General features: G+C 38.4%; 1 protein-coding gene across 1 annotated transcript; it reads right to left on the reverse strand.

The window, feature by feature from the left end:
* Positions 1–8,102: 8,102 nt before the first annotated feature.
* On the reverse strand, positions 8,103–8,825 carry LOC121253458. Its single transcript, XM_041153471.1, has 2 exons — positions 8,698–8,825; positions 8,103–8,610 (listed from the first exon to the last, which is right to left on the reverse strand). The coding sequence occupies exons 1-2, from the start codon at positions 8,823–8,825 to the stop codon at positions 8,103–8,105; spliced, it is 636 nt and encodes a 211-aa protein (XP_041009405.1).
* Positions 8,826–19,618: the final 10,793 nt, after the last annotated feature.

Below are 19,618 nucleotides of genomic sequence, written 5' to 3' on the forward strand. Positions count from 1 at the left end.
AGGTTGGATTTTTTCAATCACGGGCTTCCCACTGTAATTCCATGACCATATAGAATGTACGCCCCATCCCGGGCCAATCGCAGCATCTCTTATTTTTACCACTTTTCATTGCATTTTAGAGAACCAATTGAGTGCAAAGTAGCAAAGTTATGATATTGGAGTTTTTCAATTGCAGGCTACCCACGATAATTCAATAACCTTATAGTATGCATGCCTCGTGTCCGTGTCAATCAATGCACCTCTTAGTTTTACAACTTTGACCTTGGTTAGTGGAGAACCAATTTAGTGCAATGTAGCAAAGTTATGAGGCTGGAATTTTTCAATTGTGTGCTTCCGATATGGCCTTATAGTATGTATCCTCCATCCCCAGGCTAATCGGGGCACCTTTTATTTTTACTAGTTTGCCCTTACTTAGTTGAGAACCAATTTAGTGCAATGTGGCAAAGTTATAGGGTTGGAGTTTTTCAATTGCGGATTTCCCATGGTAATACCATGACCTTATACTATGTATGCCCCATCCCCAAGCCAATCGGAACACCTCTTATTTTGCCACTTTGCCCTTGCTTGGAGAGAACCAATTGAGTGCAAAGTGGCTGACTTATGAGGTTGGAGTTTTTCAATCGCGGGCTTCCCATGTTAATACGATGACCTTATAGTATTTATGCCACATCCCTATTGTACTATAAGGCCTTGTTAATACGATGACCTTATAGTATTTATGCCACATCCCTGGGCCAATCGGAGCTCCTCTTATTTTTACCACTTTGCTTTCACATAGTAGAGAACCAATTGAGTGTAAAGTAGCAAAGTTATGAGGTTGGAGTTTTTCAATCGCATGCTTCCTATGAGAATGACCTTATGGTATGTCTGCCCATCCCTGGGCCAATCGAAGCAACTCTTATTTTGCCGCTTTGCCCTTGCTTAGCAGAGAACTAATTGAATGCAAAGTGCCTAACTTACGAGGTTGGAGTTTTTCATTTGCGGGCTTCACATGGTAATATGATGACCTTATAGTATTTATGTCACATCCCTGGGCCAATCAGAGCTCATATTATTTTTACCACATTGCTTTCACTTATTAGAGAACCAATTGAGTGCAAAGTGACAAAGTTATGAGGTTGGAATCTTTCAGTCGCGGGCTTCCCATGGAAATAGCCTTATGGTATGTCTGTCCCATCCTCGGGCCAATCGAAGCACCTCTTATTTTGCCACTTTGCCCTTGCATAGTAAAGAACCAATTGAGTGCAAAGTGGCTAACTTATGAGGTTGGAGTTTTCAATCGTGAGCTTCCCATGGTAATACGATGACCTTATTGTATTTATGCCACATCCCTGGGCCAATCGGAGCACATTTTATTTTTGCCACTTTGCCCTTGCATAGTATAGAACAAATTGAGTGCAAAGTGGCTAACTTATGAGGTTGGAGTCTTTCAATCGCGAGCTTCCCATGGCAATACTATGACCTTATAGTATTTATGCCACATCCTTGGGCCAATTGGAGCACATCTTATTTTTACCACTTTGCCTTGTTTTGAACCAATTCAGTGCAAAGTGGCAAAGCTATGATGTTGGAGTTTTTCAATCGCGCGCTTCCTACAGTAACACCATGGCCTTATATGATGTATGATGGGAACTAAAGTGGACCTAGACTTAAAGATCCTTTGTAAGTTTCAGATAGGCCAATTATAAGATCAAGAGCTAAGAAGATCAAGGAATCAATGCAAGGATTGGTGCAATCCACTTGGGACGAGTCTAGTAAGTGCCGAATATTCAATATGGACTTGAGAGAAGGAGATCCAGTGATCATCCACGTGATACAAGCTATGGAACAGTGCAACATAAATTAGGGCCTATTATTACGATTATGTGATTGATGGCCATGGACTTGTTTATTTCATTAAATGGGCTTAGTTTATTAGTTATAGGAATTAGTCTAGAATAATTGGGTTGGAGGATGCTTGGCCCACATATGTCTTATTTCTTATGAACTAGAATTTTTGGGAAGGCCTTATATTTTGGCCAAGGGCTTATTTGGAAAGTTACTTTTTAGGAACTAGGGTTTAAAGAGGTCCTGTAGCGAGTTCCTATAGCCGCAATACTGTAGCCGTGGCACTATTCACTTAGGGGCATTTTTGGAAGATGGAGATTTATTTTGGCTAGGGTTTGATTAGGTTTTGCTTTAAATACTCTTTGTTGCCTCATGTTAAGTAGTTTATGAAATTTGATGAATTTTTTCATTATGAGTTGAGTTTATCTCTTCTTGTTCTTGATTGAACTTTTGAACTTATCAAAGGTAAATCATAACCTTTGTGGTGTTCCTCGTTGTAATCTATGTTCTTGAGACGGGTTCTTCAACGGATCTAGATTTTAATATCATCTAGGTTCTTGAAAAGATTTCTCTTTGGATCTAGATTCCCAATCCATTGACTTGATTTTGGCTTTCTTGGGTGAGTTCTCAAATTGATTGTAGGTTCAAGGGATTCCATTCCCGCAGGTTCATATCATTTGGTATTCAGAACAAGGTTTCCAATCAGGTCTGATTTTATCTTTTAATTTTTGTATCTTTAAATTTAATTTTAGGACTTCATTATTCTAGGGTTGCAAAAAAGAAAAACAAAAAGTAGACTGCCGAAATTCGTAGGGTTTTCGGGTTTGGCTGAAATTTGCATCACCTAGGGTTTCAAAATTCTAGGGTTTCCTGCATCTCTAAGTTTGTCAATTGCTTGGAGTGTCGTTCCATTGATTCTCTTCTATTTCATTATCAATTCTTATGTGGTTGAATTCAATTGCTTGATTTTCACAATTGAGTATTGCTATCTGTGATTTAATTAGAGAGAAGAAGAGAAAGGGAAAGAAAATAAAATAAAAGAAAATTCAAAAAAAAGAAGAAAAAGAAGATAAGAGAAGGTAGCATATTCAAAGGTTGCTACATAGTTACAACAAAGAGAAGGAAATACATTTATTGATTGAGCTTTATCATCAAAGGTGCTGAATACATCTTTCTAGTTGGTATCTTGTTTTATAATTACTCTTTCCCTCGTATAAATTCCTTGAGTCTCGTGTCATTTTATTCCTTCATTGTTTCTTGCATCTATATTACTGGTTGGAATAATACAAGGTTGTATTGTCTTGATTTTAGTTCAACTAGTTCTTAAAGAACTTGAGCGGGAAAACTATTGAAGTAAAAGGCAAGAGAGTGTGAGACTATTATCGGGAAAAAGCCAATTAAGAGTGAAACACGAGTGGAGTGCCATTATTCGAGTGTAAATACGTAAGGGAGTGTGTGAGGTTTTCCACTAACATTCTTTTTGTGCAGCACATTACGATGTCTCGTAGGAGTTCACCAAAAGGGATGGCAGATAACTCATCCTTTGTATTGCAAGCCATGCAACAACAGTTTGAGCGGTTGAACTTAGTGATGGGTGAAGTGAGGGATAGGACGGATCATCAAAATGCGATAATTAGAAATTTAAAGGGCAGGAAAGATAGGAGGCGACGTGAGTCTAATGTTGAAAATGGGTATGAGAAAGAAGAGTATGGTGCTTCTCTTGTTACTAGGCATGCACTCAATACACAAATTAATATGGATGATACAGAGCAGCAGAGGGAGAACATTTTTTATACTAGATGCCACATCAACAATAAGTTATGTAGTATGATCATTGATTTGTGAAGTTGTATTAATTTGGCTAGCACTACTTTAGTTGAGAAATTGAATTTACCTACCTTGAAACACCCTAGACCATACATGTTGTAGTGGTTGAGTGATTGTGGGGAGATTAGGATAAATAAGCAAGTGCTAGTTTCTTTTTCAATTGGGAAATACCAGGATATGATCCTTTGTGATTTAGTGCCTATGCATATTGGCCATATTTTGTTGGGGAAACCATGAGAGTTTGATAGGAAGGTGATCCATGAGATGCCCTCAGATTTCGCTTGGGATCGGAAGGACATCCGAAGCGTCGGGACATGCAACACAAGGTTACCTGCCCTCGTTCATGACATATAAGATGCAATGTTCCTAACATGCATCTAGCATTATGCAATATTCGCAGCAGATAATTTTTTTTTTAGCAATACTATGCACCAAACTTATGATATCCCAAATACTTAAAACATAAACCATGCATACTTAAAACATCCACAATTACCACACGGGTCTCAGAAGACTGTAATCTCAAAACAATGAAAACCTGGCTCCATAATTACATTGCCAAAATATACTATTGGGCTCGTTCGTTGAGTAACTCGCGTAACTCGACTAACGATGCTGGAATACTATCCAAAGACCCTATGGAGGCTGCAAGCTCTGTGTTGCGTCTGCGGCGTCTAGTCAACCTCCTCCAGTCTGCTAGTGTCTGCTCCCTGCTCTGATCTTGACACATCGCCTACCATTCGGGGGGAATGGTAGTTGGGACTACCACGGTGAGATTTGATTTCAAATCTCAGCAAATTAACAGGAACTTCCACACAGTTTAATGATGCATGCATGGTAGTAAAAGCATGAATGCATAATCAAAGTCATAAGTAAGCATAGCATAACTTGATATACAACATGGCATAAATGACATAACTTGAACTGAAACTGAAACTTAGCTTGACATGATATGGCATGTATGTGAACTTAAAACATAACATGGACTAGCAACATAGCATGAACGTGAACTTCAACATAGCATGAACGTGAATATACATAATTCGAACATGAGCTTGAACATAACATGAACCTGAGCATGACATAACATAAATGTGAACTTGGAATATAACATGAACGTGAACATGACATAACATGAACATGAACTTGAACATAACTTGACATAAACATGAACTTGAAATATATTCCTATCTCCTGTGGTTACCATGATTGGCATGAACTTGAAACTCGACATGAACGTAAACTTGAACATAACATGACGTGAAACATGACTTCAATATGAAATACATGAACTTGGAATCTTATTCAATGAACTTAATTAATAAAGTGACCATACGGGTGCTACACAAGTCCCCTTGAGCCTTGTGTCCCTACCGATTACCGCATCATAACATAGGTGTCTATACCAGCTGTGAGTGCGTTAATACGTACTCCACAATTGTTGTGGCCCCACGTATCCTACGTGTCACAATTGATGTGTCTCACATAGTGTATGCTCCACAGTTGTTGTATCCCCATACTTCATGCTCCACAATTGTTGTGGCCCCATGAATTGTTTGTGCCACACTTGCTGTGGACACACGTAAAATAAAGTTTGGCTCCATCGGCATTAGTGCCTAGCGCGCTCCGGTGACCAGCTAATTAGGCCCCATTCGCAACCTGTTGACTGTACTTCGTCAACCTAGGGAATTTCACACCTATTTAGACACTCCAGCGTGAACAAAGGAGTTTCACTAGGATATTACCCCATCCTAGCGCTTAGGGTCTTGATTGACATGAATAACTTAACAAGACTGTTTTCGAGATATACAAACTGTATTCGAGACGAAATGACATGAATATGAAAAAACAGAAGTCCTGACGTAGCGTAATGTGACGTGAACATAAGATGACATACATGACTTACTTTGAGACTTACTTGTAACAGAAAATATTTTACAACATGGCATACATGTAACAGATATTATTTCGTAAAATGGCAAAACATATAATAAACAATATTCCGTAACATGGCATAATATGTGACAGTGAATATTACGTGACATGAAATACATGTAACAGATGGCATACTTAACTTAACATGACAAACTTGCAATGCATAGCAATGTATAGAAATACGTGACAGAATATCTTGTGTAACAGATGAATAATTCGTGATAGAATAAATTATGTGTAATAGATAAATATGTAATGACTTGGCATGGAACATATGATAACATGCATACATATGATAACATCAACAGTTTCCTCATACTACATAGGAGTGAATTTACTTCTGACGACAAGATAAATGACTCCTCTGATCTGCTCTTGCGGCTCAAAGCATCAGCTACCACATTGGCCTTTCCGGGGTGGTACTTGATGTTGCACTAATAATCGCTAATTAATTCCAACCATCTTCTCTGCCTCATATTAAGGTTCTTCTGCTCGAACATATACTGGAGGCTTTTGTGATCTGTGAAAACTTCACACTTTTCGCCATACAAGTAGTGTCTCCAAATCTTAAGAGCAAAAACCACTGCAGCTAATTCCAAATCGTGCGTAGGATAATTCTGCTCATGATTCTTCAGTTGACGTGAAGCATAAGCAACTACTTTCCCTTCTTGCATTAGCACACATCCGAGTCCAGCTTTACGTTCTTCTTAGTCAAGGCCGTCAGTGGTCCAGACAAACTAGAGAATCCTTCAACAAACCTCCGATAATAACCAGCCAGTCCTAAGAAACTTCGAAACTCATGCACACTGGTCGGTCTCTGCCAGTTCGTTACGGCTTCAATCTTGCTTAGGTCCACTGCTACTCCTCCACTAGAGATCACGTGACCTAAAAACTTCACTTCATCAAGCCAGAACTCACATTTGCTGAGGTTGGCATACAGCTTTTGGTCCTTGAGTATAGTCAAAGCCATAATTAGATGTTTTCTGTGCTCCTCCTCGCTCTTCGAATAAATTAGGATGTCATCAATGAATACGACAACAAAACTATCCAGATAAGGTCTGAATATTCTGTTCATCATGTCCATGAATGCAGCTGGAGCATTGGTTAACCCAAAAGGCATTACCAAAAACTCGTAATGACCGTACCTTGTCCTAAAGGCAGTTTTCGGCACATCCTGTTCTTTAACCTTTAGCTGATGATAACCGGATCGCAGGTCGATCTTCGAAAACACTGATGCTCCTTGCAATTGATCCAACAAATCGTCGATTCTGGGTAACGGATACTTATTCTTGATCGTCACCTTGTTCAGCTCTCTGTAGTCTATGCACATCCTCATATATCCATCTTTCTTCTTCACGAATAGCACAGGTGCTCCCCACGGTGAGGAACTGGGTTGGATAAAACCCTTCTCTAAAAGTTCTTCCAACTGCACCTTGAGCTCCTTCAATTCGGCAGGGGCCATACGATACGGGGCCTTGTGAGTCGGAGTTGTTGCCTGTTCCAACTCTATCTTGAACTCAGTTTCTCTATCCGGTGGTAAACCAGGTAGCTCGTTGGCAAAAACTTCAGGGAAGTCTTCAACTACGGGTATCCCACGGATTTCTTCACTCCCGACTGTCTTCTCCACCATCATTAACAGAAAAGCTGAGGCTCCATCCTCAATACACTTCCTGGCTTGTAAAGCCGAAATCACTGATGGGGTGGCCTTAACTGATGCTCCCGCGTACCTAATTATGTCTTCACTTGGGGATTCAAACACCACTTCTCGCTTCCGACAGTCTATCTTAGCATAGTGCTTGAATAGCCAGTCCATACCCAAGATTAGGTCAAACTCCATTTGACCGAATACTAGTAGGTCAGCCTTCATCGTCCTCCCTTCTAGCTCTACAGGACAATCCTTAACTAAACGGGTACAAGCTACCGTATTCCCGTCAGGAATTAACACTACAACCCGTCGAGGTAAAAGCTCAGTTTGCAAACTACAAATCCGTGCAAAAGCTACAGACACAAAGGATTGCGATGCGCCCGAATCAAATAGTGCACAAGCTGTGAACCTTAACAGATTGACGCTACCTAATAAAATCTAACGCGATTCAATTAATAATTACATTCCAACACTCAAGTAAAAAAATAAAAAATAAAAGCATAAAGACTTTAAGGAAAATACCAGTGATGACGCCAGCTTCTTCAACCTCTGATGCGTCAGCATCGATATCACCTGGGGTTATAGCATACACGCGTGCTGGGATGTGGGGCCTTGGCTTGTGATCACCAGCTCCACTACCTTGTGCAGTGTTGGGACAATCTCTGATCAAATGTCCTGGTTTCCCGCAACGATAACAAACTCCATAACCACTGCGACATTCTCCAGGATGACGCTTTCCACACTTAGGGCATAACGGATAAGCAGTCGGTATATGTCCTCCTGTCACTATTCCCTTGCCTTTCGCTGGGCTGGAGAAAGACCTCTTCTTCTCGGCACTACCGCTTGCAGCAAATGGCATGGTCCTCTTTCATTCGGAATTGATCTGGATTGCTAGACCTCTCTGCTCAGCCTCTGCTATCGCGGCCACATTTACCAACTCTTGGTAATTCTCTATTCTTAGGCAAGCTACTTGACTACGGATCCTTGGTTGAAGTCCTGCTTGAAACTTCTGTGCCTGCATCCTTTGAGTAGCAATCAAGTGTGGTGCAAACCTTCCTAATGCCATGAACTTAGTAGCATATTGTTCTACGGTCAGATTGCCTTGAGTTAAACTCGCGAACTCCTGCGCCTTCAGCTGTTTGGCAGAATCCGGGAAGAATCTGTTGTCGAACTCTTCCTTAAATCTCTCCCATGACAGTGTAGCGAGACTTCCTAGTTCCCTAACTAGGAGCTGCCTCCGTGTATCCCACCATATTCCAGCTTCTCCTTGGAATAGGTATCCAGCATATAGAACCTTCTGGTCCTCAGTACAACCACAGATCTCATATGTCCTTTCGAGATCCATAATCCATTTCTCGGCTTTCAATGGCTCTTCACTACCAGAAAAGTTTGGATACCGGTGGATCAAGAACTTCTCATACGGACAACCCCTGACTTCGGGTCTGGGTACGTGCGCTTGCTACTGTTGTTGTTGTCTAAGCACGTCGGCCAGCAGACGTACAGCTTCAGCTAATCCTCCATCCATTGGGGGATTCAGATTCTCTTGATTGATGCCTCCTTCTGGGTTCCGAGGTATTCTACCTTGAGTCATGCGTCACTTCCTAAAACACACGAGTACACGTATTACAACCACGTACTATCTCTCATACTTAAAAAATTCAAGCCTAATGAAGACTAAAATTTCAAGCCTAATATTTGGTGCATTTCCTAAGGACATGTGGATTTAAACCCGGAGACGTATTGCTCTGATACCACCCTGTGACTCCCACAGATTCCACTTGGGATCGGACGGACATCTGAAGCGTCGGGACATGCAACACAAGGTTACCTGCCCTCGTTCATGACATATAAGATGCAATGTTCCTAACATGCGTCTAGCAATATGCAATATTCGCAGCGGATAAATTTTTTTTCTTTTGGCAATACCATGCACCAAACTTATAATATCTCAAATACTTAAAACATACTTCATACATAAAGGCATACTAACAACCGAGATCACAATACTAGTCCAAAATAATTGTGAACAAAAGAGTGCTGGAGATTTAACTCCACAAAATACAAGTAGTAATCTAGGGTAACTACATCTAAGTCACACCGTCGCTTAGTCGACCGTTTCCAGCTGGTCCATCCCTAGTTCTCCTTCAGATCCTGTAATAAGATCTACCATTCGGGGGGAATGGTAGTTGGGACTACCATAGTGAGATTTGATTACAAATCTCAGCAAGTTAACAAAAAACCTTCACACAGGTTAATGATGCATGCATGGCAATAAAGGCATAAATGCACAATCAAAGTCAATAGTAAACATAACATATCTTGACATAGCATGGTATGAAACTATAAGCGTAGCATGACTTGACATAACATGGCATGAGCTGACATAACTTGAACTAAAACTGAAACTTAGCTTGATGTGACATAAACTTGAAACTTGACATGAACGTAAACTTGAACATAACATAACGTGAAACATGACTTGAACGTGAAATACATGAACTTGGAATCTTATTCAGTAGACTTAATCATTAAAGTGACCATACGGGTGCTACACAGGTCCCCTTGAGCCGTGTGTCCCTGCCGATTACCGCATCACAACACAGGTGTCTATACCAGCTGTGAGTGCGTTAATATGTACTCCACAGTTGTTGTGGCCCCACGTATCCTACATGTCACAATTGCTGTGTCTCACGTAGTGTATGCTCCACAGTTGTTGTAGTCCCATACTTCATGCTCCACAGTTGTTGTGGCCCTATTAATTATTTGTGCCACACTTGCTGTGGACACACGTAAAATAAAGTTTGGCTCCATCGGCGTTAGTGCCTGGTGCGCTCCGGTGACCAACTAATTAGGCCCCATTCGCAACCTGTTGACTGTACTTCGTCAACCCAGGGAATTTCACACCTATTTAGACACTCCAGCGTGAACAAGGAGTTTCACTAGGAAATTACCCCATCCTAGCACTTAGGGTCGTGATTGACATGAATAACTTAACAAGACTGTTCTCGAGATACACAAACTGTATTCAAGACGGAATGACATGAATATGAAAAGACAGAAGTCCTGACGTAGCGTAACGTGACGTGAACAGAAGATGACATACATGACTTACTTTGAGTCTTACTTGTAACAGAAAATATTTTATAACATGGCATACATGTAACAGATATTATTTCGTAACATGGCATAACATATAACAGACAATATTCCGTAACATGGCATAACATATGACAGTGAATATTACGTGAAATGAAATACATGTAACAGATGGCATACTTAACTTAACACGACATACTTGCAATGCATAGCAATGTATAGAAATACGTAACAGAATATCTTATATAACAGATGAATAATTCGTGATAGAATAAATACTGTGTAACAGATAAATATGTAATGACTTGGCATGGAACATATGATAACATGCATACATACACTTTAGTTCCCTTACTTATCACTCATACACATTAAACTGATAGTAAGTTAAAAACTAACTTACCTCGATAGTCGCGTTCTACGAGAATAAGTGTGAAACACGAGGAACTGTAAGAGGGTATTCTAAAAGTTAGAAATTAATTACTAACAATTAGAAATGTGAAAAGAGGCAACTTAGAGTAAAATTACCATTTTGTCCTAAACTCAAATATCAACTCAGAAAAATTTAAAACCATTCACAACTATGGAAAACTCACTATTGCCGAAACCTACTTAGGCCATTTCTCTTGATTTTGGTTCAATTCTTTCAAAATTCAAAACTCATGATTAAACCAAAATTTTGTAACAAAGATCTTCCTATCCTAAGTTTAAAAACACACTTAAAATATCCATTAGGAAAAATCTATTCATCAATACCAAACTTTTTGTAAAAAGACCCAAACTTTTTAACAAAAAGTAAGCCCTTTAAATCACAAGTTTTGACCTTAATAAAAACATCTCCAAGAATTCCAAAAAATCAAATCTTACCTCTAACATATTCATAGCATCATTCTAAGATCAACCATGCTTTAAATCATCAAACAAAAGTCACCAAAAATCACAAAACAACACTTGGAGTTTTTGGTTTTAAACATAGTCTAAAACAGAAACTTTTCTCTCAACTACATTTGATCAATCTCTTGATCCACGGCTTAAAGACATGTGATCTTCAAACTAAAACATCACATGGTCTAACAATGTGTCCTAAAGAAGATCTACCCATCAAACTTAAAATCACATGGCTAAAATTCAACAAAACATGGATCGAACCCAAAAACATCAAATCTTAGGCCAAACCCAAATCCTCTTACATAGAAAAATCATATCTTTAAAAATAATACTAAATATCTTCGAAATAACTTCCTAAAATGTATATAAGAGGCTTAGGATCATCATATAAAAATATCAAAGCCTTTGGAATAAGATTATACCACGAAATATTTAAACTTTCACAAAACAAAAACTGTTTTCCCACCTCCAGTTTGAAGTTTCTAAATCTAAGGAAATCTATCATCAAAAGCTTTAGTCATGCAATAAAACCTCAATGAACATTCATAAAAACATGTTAACAATACTCCATAAAATTTTCGAACCAAGATATGTCCATTAGCTTGGTCAAAAATTCCAAAACATATCATACTCTCCAGTTTCACGCCCAGAATGACCTTTCCATGGTTAAAAATACTTTTTACTAATCAAATGAGCATGGATTGAGACGAATAAGATATCTACGGAAACTACACTCAAAGAAGAAAAACTAAGATGAAGGAAACATCGTGTGAAAATACTTACAAAGGGTCTAAAATGGCCACGCAAAAATATACAGAAATCTGCCCGAGAGAGCGCTTTTGGGTTTCTCTCTAAGAACGGGAGAAAGAAGTGATGAAATGGAGAGAAGTGTGTCTTGCACGACTTTAGACTCCTGGAAGGGGAAGTTATGGACTTGAAAGACCCTTGATTGGAGTTGGCTATGTGACATAAAGTAGAGAATAGTGAGAGGCATGGACTGCCTGAAGCAGCTGTGAGAGATGGAGATTGATGGAGTGGATTTCTCCTTCACATCAAGGCACTATTGGGTGCAGCCAATGGCAGTGGATGGTCTGCCATGTGGGGGAGAAAACTTCTCTAAGAAGCTTTGCCAAGGTGGCCAATTTCGTGGGCCTTGGTGGGCCCCAACCAAGTGGGCTTCAATTTGGGGTTTAAAGGGGGTTTGGTTAGGGTTTGAGATGCTATCAAGCCTAAAACTAATTTTTCTTGGCCCAATCAAATTTCCAAGGTTTAAAAGGTTGGATAATGATGTCATGACAAGGATTAGATTAATTAATAGTATGTGGAAGTGATTTAATCAAGTGATTAAATACAATGCTAGAAATTGGATTAAAAAGGGTTTAGAGGCCAACTTAGGGTGTGGGGAAAACCGTTTAGGGTTTTGGTTTCAATCAAAATTTTGGGGTTTCAATTGGATTCCAGCCATTTAGGGTTTTGCTAGGGTTGAAACCCTCTTTGGTCTGGCACAATTTGATTGAACAGATGAAACAAGGTTTTGCTTAGGTGACATAATCTCACACCTTGATTTCCTTCACAAATCCATCTAATAGCTCCTCATGGTGCCAAGTGTCTAATACTATTCACTATGTGTGGCTAAGATCTTGCCGAGCGTCCAAATAAAACTTCCCTAACCTAATTTGGACATTCCACACTGTGATTTTAAAAACATTGCACTAGGTGCGCTTATCCAGGTTATTATTCACTCCAAAAAATTGCATAATAAAATTAGTACTGAAAAATTCTAAATATTCATATTAACCTATAGTGAAAATCGTTTACCGAAATTCAACCCCGAAGTGCCCCTAAAAATAATTTCACAATTTTCAACAGACGTTTCGTCCGGAATTATGAAAATAGGCTATTGCGCCATAAAATCCTAAATAATCCACTGAGTCTAATGGCTTAGACCATAATGCATTCTAACACTTCTAACTACCTCAAATAATTAAACTCGTAAATTTAGCACCATAGTGAGTGATAACACTAATTATGATGACAGACTAAAACCTGAGCGATTGGTCGATTCGTAAAAACGTATGGGTTTTCATGAGATTCCTAAGGTCAAAAGAAATTCTACCAGTGAATTTCTTGTGGGCTGTTACATTATCCATGCAACAAAACCACAATAACATTCATAAACACATGCTAACAACACTCCATAAAATTTTCGGACCAAGATATGTCCATTAGCTTGGTCAAAAATTCCAAAACATATCATACTCTCCAGTTTCATGCCCAAAATGACCTTTCTATGGTTAAAAATACTTTTTACTGACCAAATGAGTATGGATTGAGACTAATTAGATATCCACCTAAACTAGACTCAAAGACGAACAAATTTTAAGAAGGATTTATCGTGAGAAAATACTTATAAGGAGTCGAGAATGGCCACGCAAAAATATACAGAAATCTACCCGAGAGAGCACTTTTGGGTTTCTCTCTAAGAACGGGGGAAAGAAGTGATAAAATTGAGAGAAGTGTGTCTTGGACGACTTTAGACTCCTGGAGGGGGAAGTTATGGGCTTGAAAGACCCTTGATTGGAGTTGGCTATGTGACATAAAGTAGAGAATAGTGAGAGGCATGGACTGCCTACAGCAGTTGTGAGAGATGGAGGTTGATGGAGTGGATTTCTCCTTCACATCAAGGCACTATTGGGTGCAGCCAATGGCAGTGGATGGTCTGCCATGTGGGGGAGGAAACTTCTCCAAGAAGCTTTGCCAAGGTGGCCAATTTCGTGGGCCTTGGTGGACCCCAACCAAGTGGGCTTCAATTTGGGGTTTAAATGGGGTTTGGTTAGGGTTTGAGATGCTATCAAGCCCAAAACCAATTTTTCTTGGCCCAATCAAATTTTCAAGGTTTAAAAGGTTGGATAATGATGTCATGACACGGATTAGATTAATTAATAGCATGTGGAAGTGATTTAATCAAGTGATTAAACACAATGCTAGAAATCAGATTAAAAAGGGTTTAGAGGCCAACTTAGGGTTTGGGGAAACCGTTTAGGGTTTTGGTTTCAATCAAGCTTTTGGGGTTTCAATTGGATTCCAACCATTTAGGGTTTTGCTAGGGTTGAAACCCTCTTTGGTCTGGCACAATTTGGTTGAACAGATGAAACAAGGTTTTGCTTAGGTGGAATAATCTCACACCTTGATTTCCTTCACAAATCCATCTAATGGCTCCTCATGGTGCCAAGTGTCTAATACTATTCACTATGTGTGGCTAAGATCTTGCCAAGTGTCCAAATAAAACTTCTCTAACCTAATTTGGGCATTCCACACTGTGATTTTGAAAACACTGCACTGGATGCTCTTATTGTGGTTACTATTCACTTTGAAAAAAGTGCATAATAAACTTAGTACTGAAAAATCATAAATATTCATATTAACTTGTAGTGAAAATCGTTTACCGAAATTCAACCCCAAAGTGTCCCTAAAAATAATTTCACAATTTTGAACAGTCGTTTCGTCCAAAATTATGAAAATGGGTTATTGCGCGATAAAATTCTAATTAATCCAGTGAGTCTAATGGCGTAGACCATAACGCATTCTGACACTTCTAACTACCTCAAATAATTAAACTCATATATCTAGCATCATAATGAGTGGTAACACTGACTATGTTGACAAACTAAAACCTGCGCGATTGGTCAATTCGTAAAAACTTATGGAGTTTTCACGAGGTTCCTAAAGTCAATAGAAATTCCACCGGTGAATTTCTAGTGGGCTGTTACAATCCATGATGGGTTAAGGAACATTCACAGTTTTGAAAAGGATGCAAAAACAATCAAACTTGCTCCTTTAACTCCAACACAAGTCCATGGGGACTAATTGAAACTGAAAAGTGAGGTTGCTTAAAAAAGAAAGAGTGAAAATGAGAGTGATCAAACAAGAAAGAGTGAAAGTGAGAGTGATAAAAAAAGAAAAAGTGAAAAAGAGATTGAGCTAAAAAGCAAGAGTGAAAGTGAGATTGAGCTAAAAAGTAAAAGTGAATGTGAGATTGAGAAAAAAAAAAGAAATAATGAAGTCGAAAAAGAGAGGGAGAGAGAAAAAAGATGACGGTGAGGCTGAGACCTCAAGAAAAATAGAGAATGAGTTGGAAAACAATTGTGAAGCCGAGAATACAAAAAAAATGAAGAAAAAAAGAGTAATAGAAAAAAAGAGTATGTAATAGAAAAAGTGAGTGAAACAGAAAAAGTGAGTGGAAAGAAAAAAGAGAGTGGAGAAAGTGAGAGAAAAATAAAGAGAAAAGTGAGTTTTTATGCTAAGGCGAGTCTTCATACTAACAAACTTGACCTATCTTTGCCGAGTACTGTTGTCTCTTTGTTGCAGGGATATGAGGTTGTGTTTCTTAGCGATGTGTTTAGTGGATTGTCACCTATTAGGGAGATAGAGCACTACATTATTTTTGTGCCAGGTGTGACAATTTCTAACCGACCATTCTTTGAAGAACACGAGTCCTTGAAACACTTGAAGGGACAAGGTAAGTTGTTGACTAGAATGCATGCTAAGTGGGAGGACTGTATTGAGATTTTTCCTCTTGTATTCAAATACACACAAGGTATGAAAAATTTTGTAGTTGATGTTTCAGCAAGAAGGTATGTCCTTATCTTCATTTTAGGTGCAAAATTGTTGAGACATGAATATGATAAGGAATCGCATGCTAATGATGATGACTTTGCTAGTGTGTATGGAACATGTGAGAAAGCATCGTTTGATAAGTTCTATAAACTAAATTGGTACTTGTTTAGAGAGAATAGATTTTGTATGCCTACTAGTTTTATGCGTAAGTTGCTTGTGTGTGATAGACATGGTGGTTTGATAGGTAACCTTAGTGTAAGGAAGACTTTTGTTGTGTTGCATGAATATTTGTGGGAATATCATTTGCTATTCAATGACATGTTGCATGAACGTTTGTGGAAGTATCATTTGTCATTCATTGATGTGTTGCATGAACGTTTGTGGGAGTATCATTTGCTATTCATTGACGCGTTGCATGAACATTTGTGGAACTACCATTTGTCATTGATTAAGGCATTGCATGAACGTTTGTGTGAGTATTGCTTACCATTCATTGAGTTTGCATATAACTGGAGTAGTCATTTTTGTGTAAGGAAAGCTTTTGGTGTGTTTCATGAACATTTATGCGAGTATCATTTGCCATACATTGACTTGTAATATTTGCGGGAGTATCATTCGCCTTTTATTCAGTTTGCATATAATTGGAGTGGTCACTTTGGTGTGAGAAAGACTTTAGTTGTGTTTCATGAACATTTATGGGAGTATTGTTTGCCATTCGTTGAGTTTACATATAATTGGAGTGTTCACGCTACTACTAAATTTTCACATTTTGAAATTATTTATAGACTTAATCCATTTACTCATTTAGATTTAATGCCTTTACCTGTTAATAACAGGAGTAGCTTGGATGAATTTTTTCAAATTCTTGAACAAATTAATGATAATGCATATCAAATGGATCTTCTAGTTAAGTATCATGTTTCTGTTATTTTCAATGTTACTAACATGTTGCCCTTTGATCCAAGTGGAGATTCGAGGTCGAATCTTTTTTAGGAAAGGGGAATGATGGGAACCAAAGTGGGCCTAGACTTAAAGATCATTTGCAAGTTTCAAATAGAACAATTATAAGATCAAGAGCTAAGAAGATCAAGAAAGCAATGCAAGAATTGGTGCAATCCACTTAGAACGAGTCTAGCAAGAGCCGAATATTCAATATGGGTTTGAGAGAAGGAGATCCAGTAATCATCCACAAACTATGAAACAGTGCAACATAAATTAGGGCCTATTATTATGATTATGTGATTGAAGACCATGGACTTGTTTATTTCATTAAAGGGGCTTAATTTATTAGTTATAGAAATTAGTCTAGAATAATTAGGTTGGAGGATGCTTGGTCCACATATGTCTTATTTCTTATTAACTAGGGTTTTTGGGAAGGCCTTGTATTTTGGCCAAGGGCTTATTTGGAAAGTTATTTTTTAGGAACTAGGGTTTAAAGAGATCCTGTAGCAAGTTACTGTAGCCGTGGCACTATTCACTCAGGGGCATTTTTGGAAGATGGAGATTTATTTTGGCTAGGATTTGATTAGGTTTTGCTTTAAATACTCTTTGTTGCCTCGTGTTAAGTAGTTTATGAAATTTGATGAATTTTTTCTTTGTGAGTTGAGTTTATCTCCTATTGTTCTTGATTAAACTTTTGAACTTATTAAAGGTAAATCACAACCTTTATGGCGTTCCTCCTTGTAATTTGGGTTCTTGAGACGGGTTCTTTAACGGGCCTAGATTTTAATATGATCTAGGTTCTTGAAACGAGTTCTCTTTGGGTCTAGATTCTCCATCCATTGACTTGATTTTAGCTTTCTTGGGTGTGTTCTCAAATTGATTGTGAGTTCAAGGGATTCCATTCCCGCGGGTTCATATCAATGTATGCCTCATGCCCGTATCAATCAGAGCACCTCCTATTTTTACCACTTTGCCATTTGTTAATACAGAACCAATTGAGTACAAAGTGGTGAAGTTATGAGGTTTGAATTTTTCAATCGCAAGCTTCCCATGGCAATTCCATGACCGTATAGTATGTATGCCCCATCCCCAAGCCAATCAAAGCACCTCTTATTTTTACTACTTTGTCCTTGCTTAGAAGAGAACTAATTTTGTGCATACTGACAAAGTTATGAGCTTGGAGTTTTTTAATTGCAGTCTTCCCATGGTAATACCAAGACCATATAGTATGTATGCCCCATCCCCAGGCCAATCGAAACACCTCGTATTTCTTCTACTTTGCCCTTGGTTAGAAGAGAACCAATTTTATCCAAAGTGGCAAAGTTATAAGCTCGGAGTTTTTCAATTGCGGTCTTCCCATGGTAATACCAACACTTTATATTTTGTGTGCCCCATCCTCGGGCCAATCGAAGCATCTCTTATTTTTACTACTTTGCGCTTGCTTAGAAAAGAACCAATTTTGTGCAAAGTGGCAAAGCTATGAGGTTGGACTTTTTCAATCATGGGCTTCCCACGGTAATGCCATGACTTTATATAATATGTATGCCCCATCTTCGGGCCAATCAAAGCACCTCTTATTTTTACCACTTTTACTTGCATTGTAGAGAACCAATTGAGCGCAAAGTGGCAAAGTTATGATGTTGGAGTTTTTCAATTGCGAGCTACCATGGTAATACCATGACCTTATAGTATGTATGCCTCATGTTCGTGTCAATTGGTGTGCCTCTTATTTTTATCGCTTTGCCCTTGGTTAGTAGAGAACCAATTGTGTGCAAAGTGGCAAAGTTATGTGGTTGGAGTTTCTTGATCGCGGGCTTCCCGTGGTAATTCGATGACCGTATAGTATGTACGCCCCATCCGGGGGCCAATCAGAGCACCTCTTATTTTTACTAGTTTGCCCTTGCTTAGTAGAGAACCAATTTAGAGCAAAGCGGCAAAGTTATGTGGTTGGAGTTTTTTAATAGCAGGCTTCCCGTGGTAATTCAATGACCTTTTAGTATGTACGCTAAGCGTATGAAAGTGCACTCTAAATATCCTATTATTGGACTAAAATACTAAAATATGAATAGAAATAATAGGAATTAATGTGTATTCTTAAATTGAGTTTATATTTATTTTGGAATACTCCTGAGCAGATTTTTATATTTAATTTCAAAGTCTATAAAAGAGCAAGTCCAAGCCCAGTCAAATTCAAAAGACTTTCAAGTGGGCAAGACGTTGGAACAACCTAAAAACTCTTAACGAGTGTAGGAGTCTTCAAATAAGGATAATGATGGAGTTTGAAAGTAATTCGGATCAAGAGAAAAAGTCAGTCCAAAATTCACTAGAAGACAGCCTATACATACTTTAGTATTTTGATCATAACTTTCCGCTCAGAGATCGGATTGATGCATTGGGAAGCTATCTTAAAGGGCTAAAAAGTTATCTCAAATAAGGATTTCCAAATTCGAACTCCTAAAGCATGTACGTGGCTGCTAAGATAAGTCTTAAATTTAGGCGATTTTGTAAGCATGAATATGAAAGACATTTGGATTTCTTTCCTACCCTATATAAGTATTTCATTAGCCTGAAATTGGGAGTTGAAAAGGGGAGACAACTCAGTTCTGAAGAGGGGGAGATTAAATTAATTTCCATGGCCGTCTTTTGCTTTATTTTTCTCTTGAGATTTTTGTTGTCCATTATATTTATAGATAACTAAATTCTCAAGTAGGGTTAGGGATGAACTTGCACATTAGGTAGTATTTTTAATTTATGTTTGATTTATTTATTTGATTTTCAATTACTAAAACTCTTTTGTTTTATCATTCTCAATTCATTGTTGATGTTTTCTTCTCCAAATAA

Source organism: Juglans microcarpa x Juglans regia, chromosome 2S (genome assembly GCF_004785595.1).
Source record: "Juglans microcarpa x Juglans regia isolate MS1-56 chromosome 2S, Jm3101_v1.0, whole genome shotgun sequence".
Lineage (NCBI taxonomy): Eukaryota > Viridiplantae > Streptophyta > Magnoliopsida > Fagales > Juglandaceae > Juglans > Juglans microcarpa x Juglans regia.

What these genes read in the sequence shown, in the direction of transcription:
- LOC121253458 (XM_041153471.1), bottom strand. Translation starts at nt 8,825, where the DNA reads ATGACTCAAGGTAGAATACCTCGGAACCCAGAAGGAGGCATCAATCAA. An exon ending in GTGCTTAGACAACAACAACA is followed by an intron (nt 8,611 to 8,697) that starts GTAGCAAGCGCA and finishes CTTTTCTGGTAG; the next exon opens with TGAAGAGCCATTGAAAGCCG.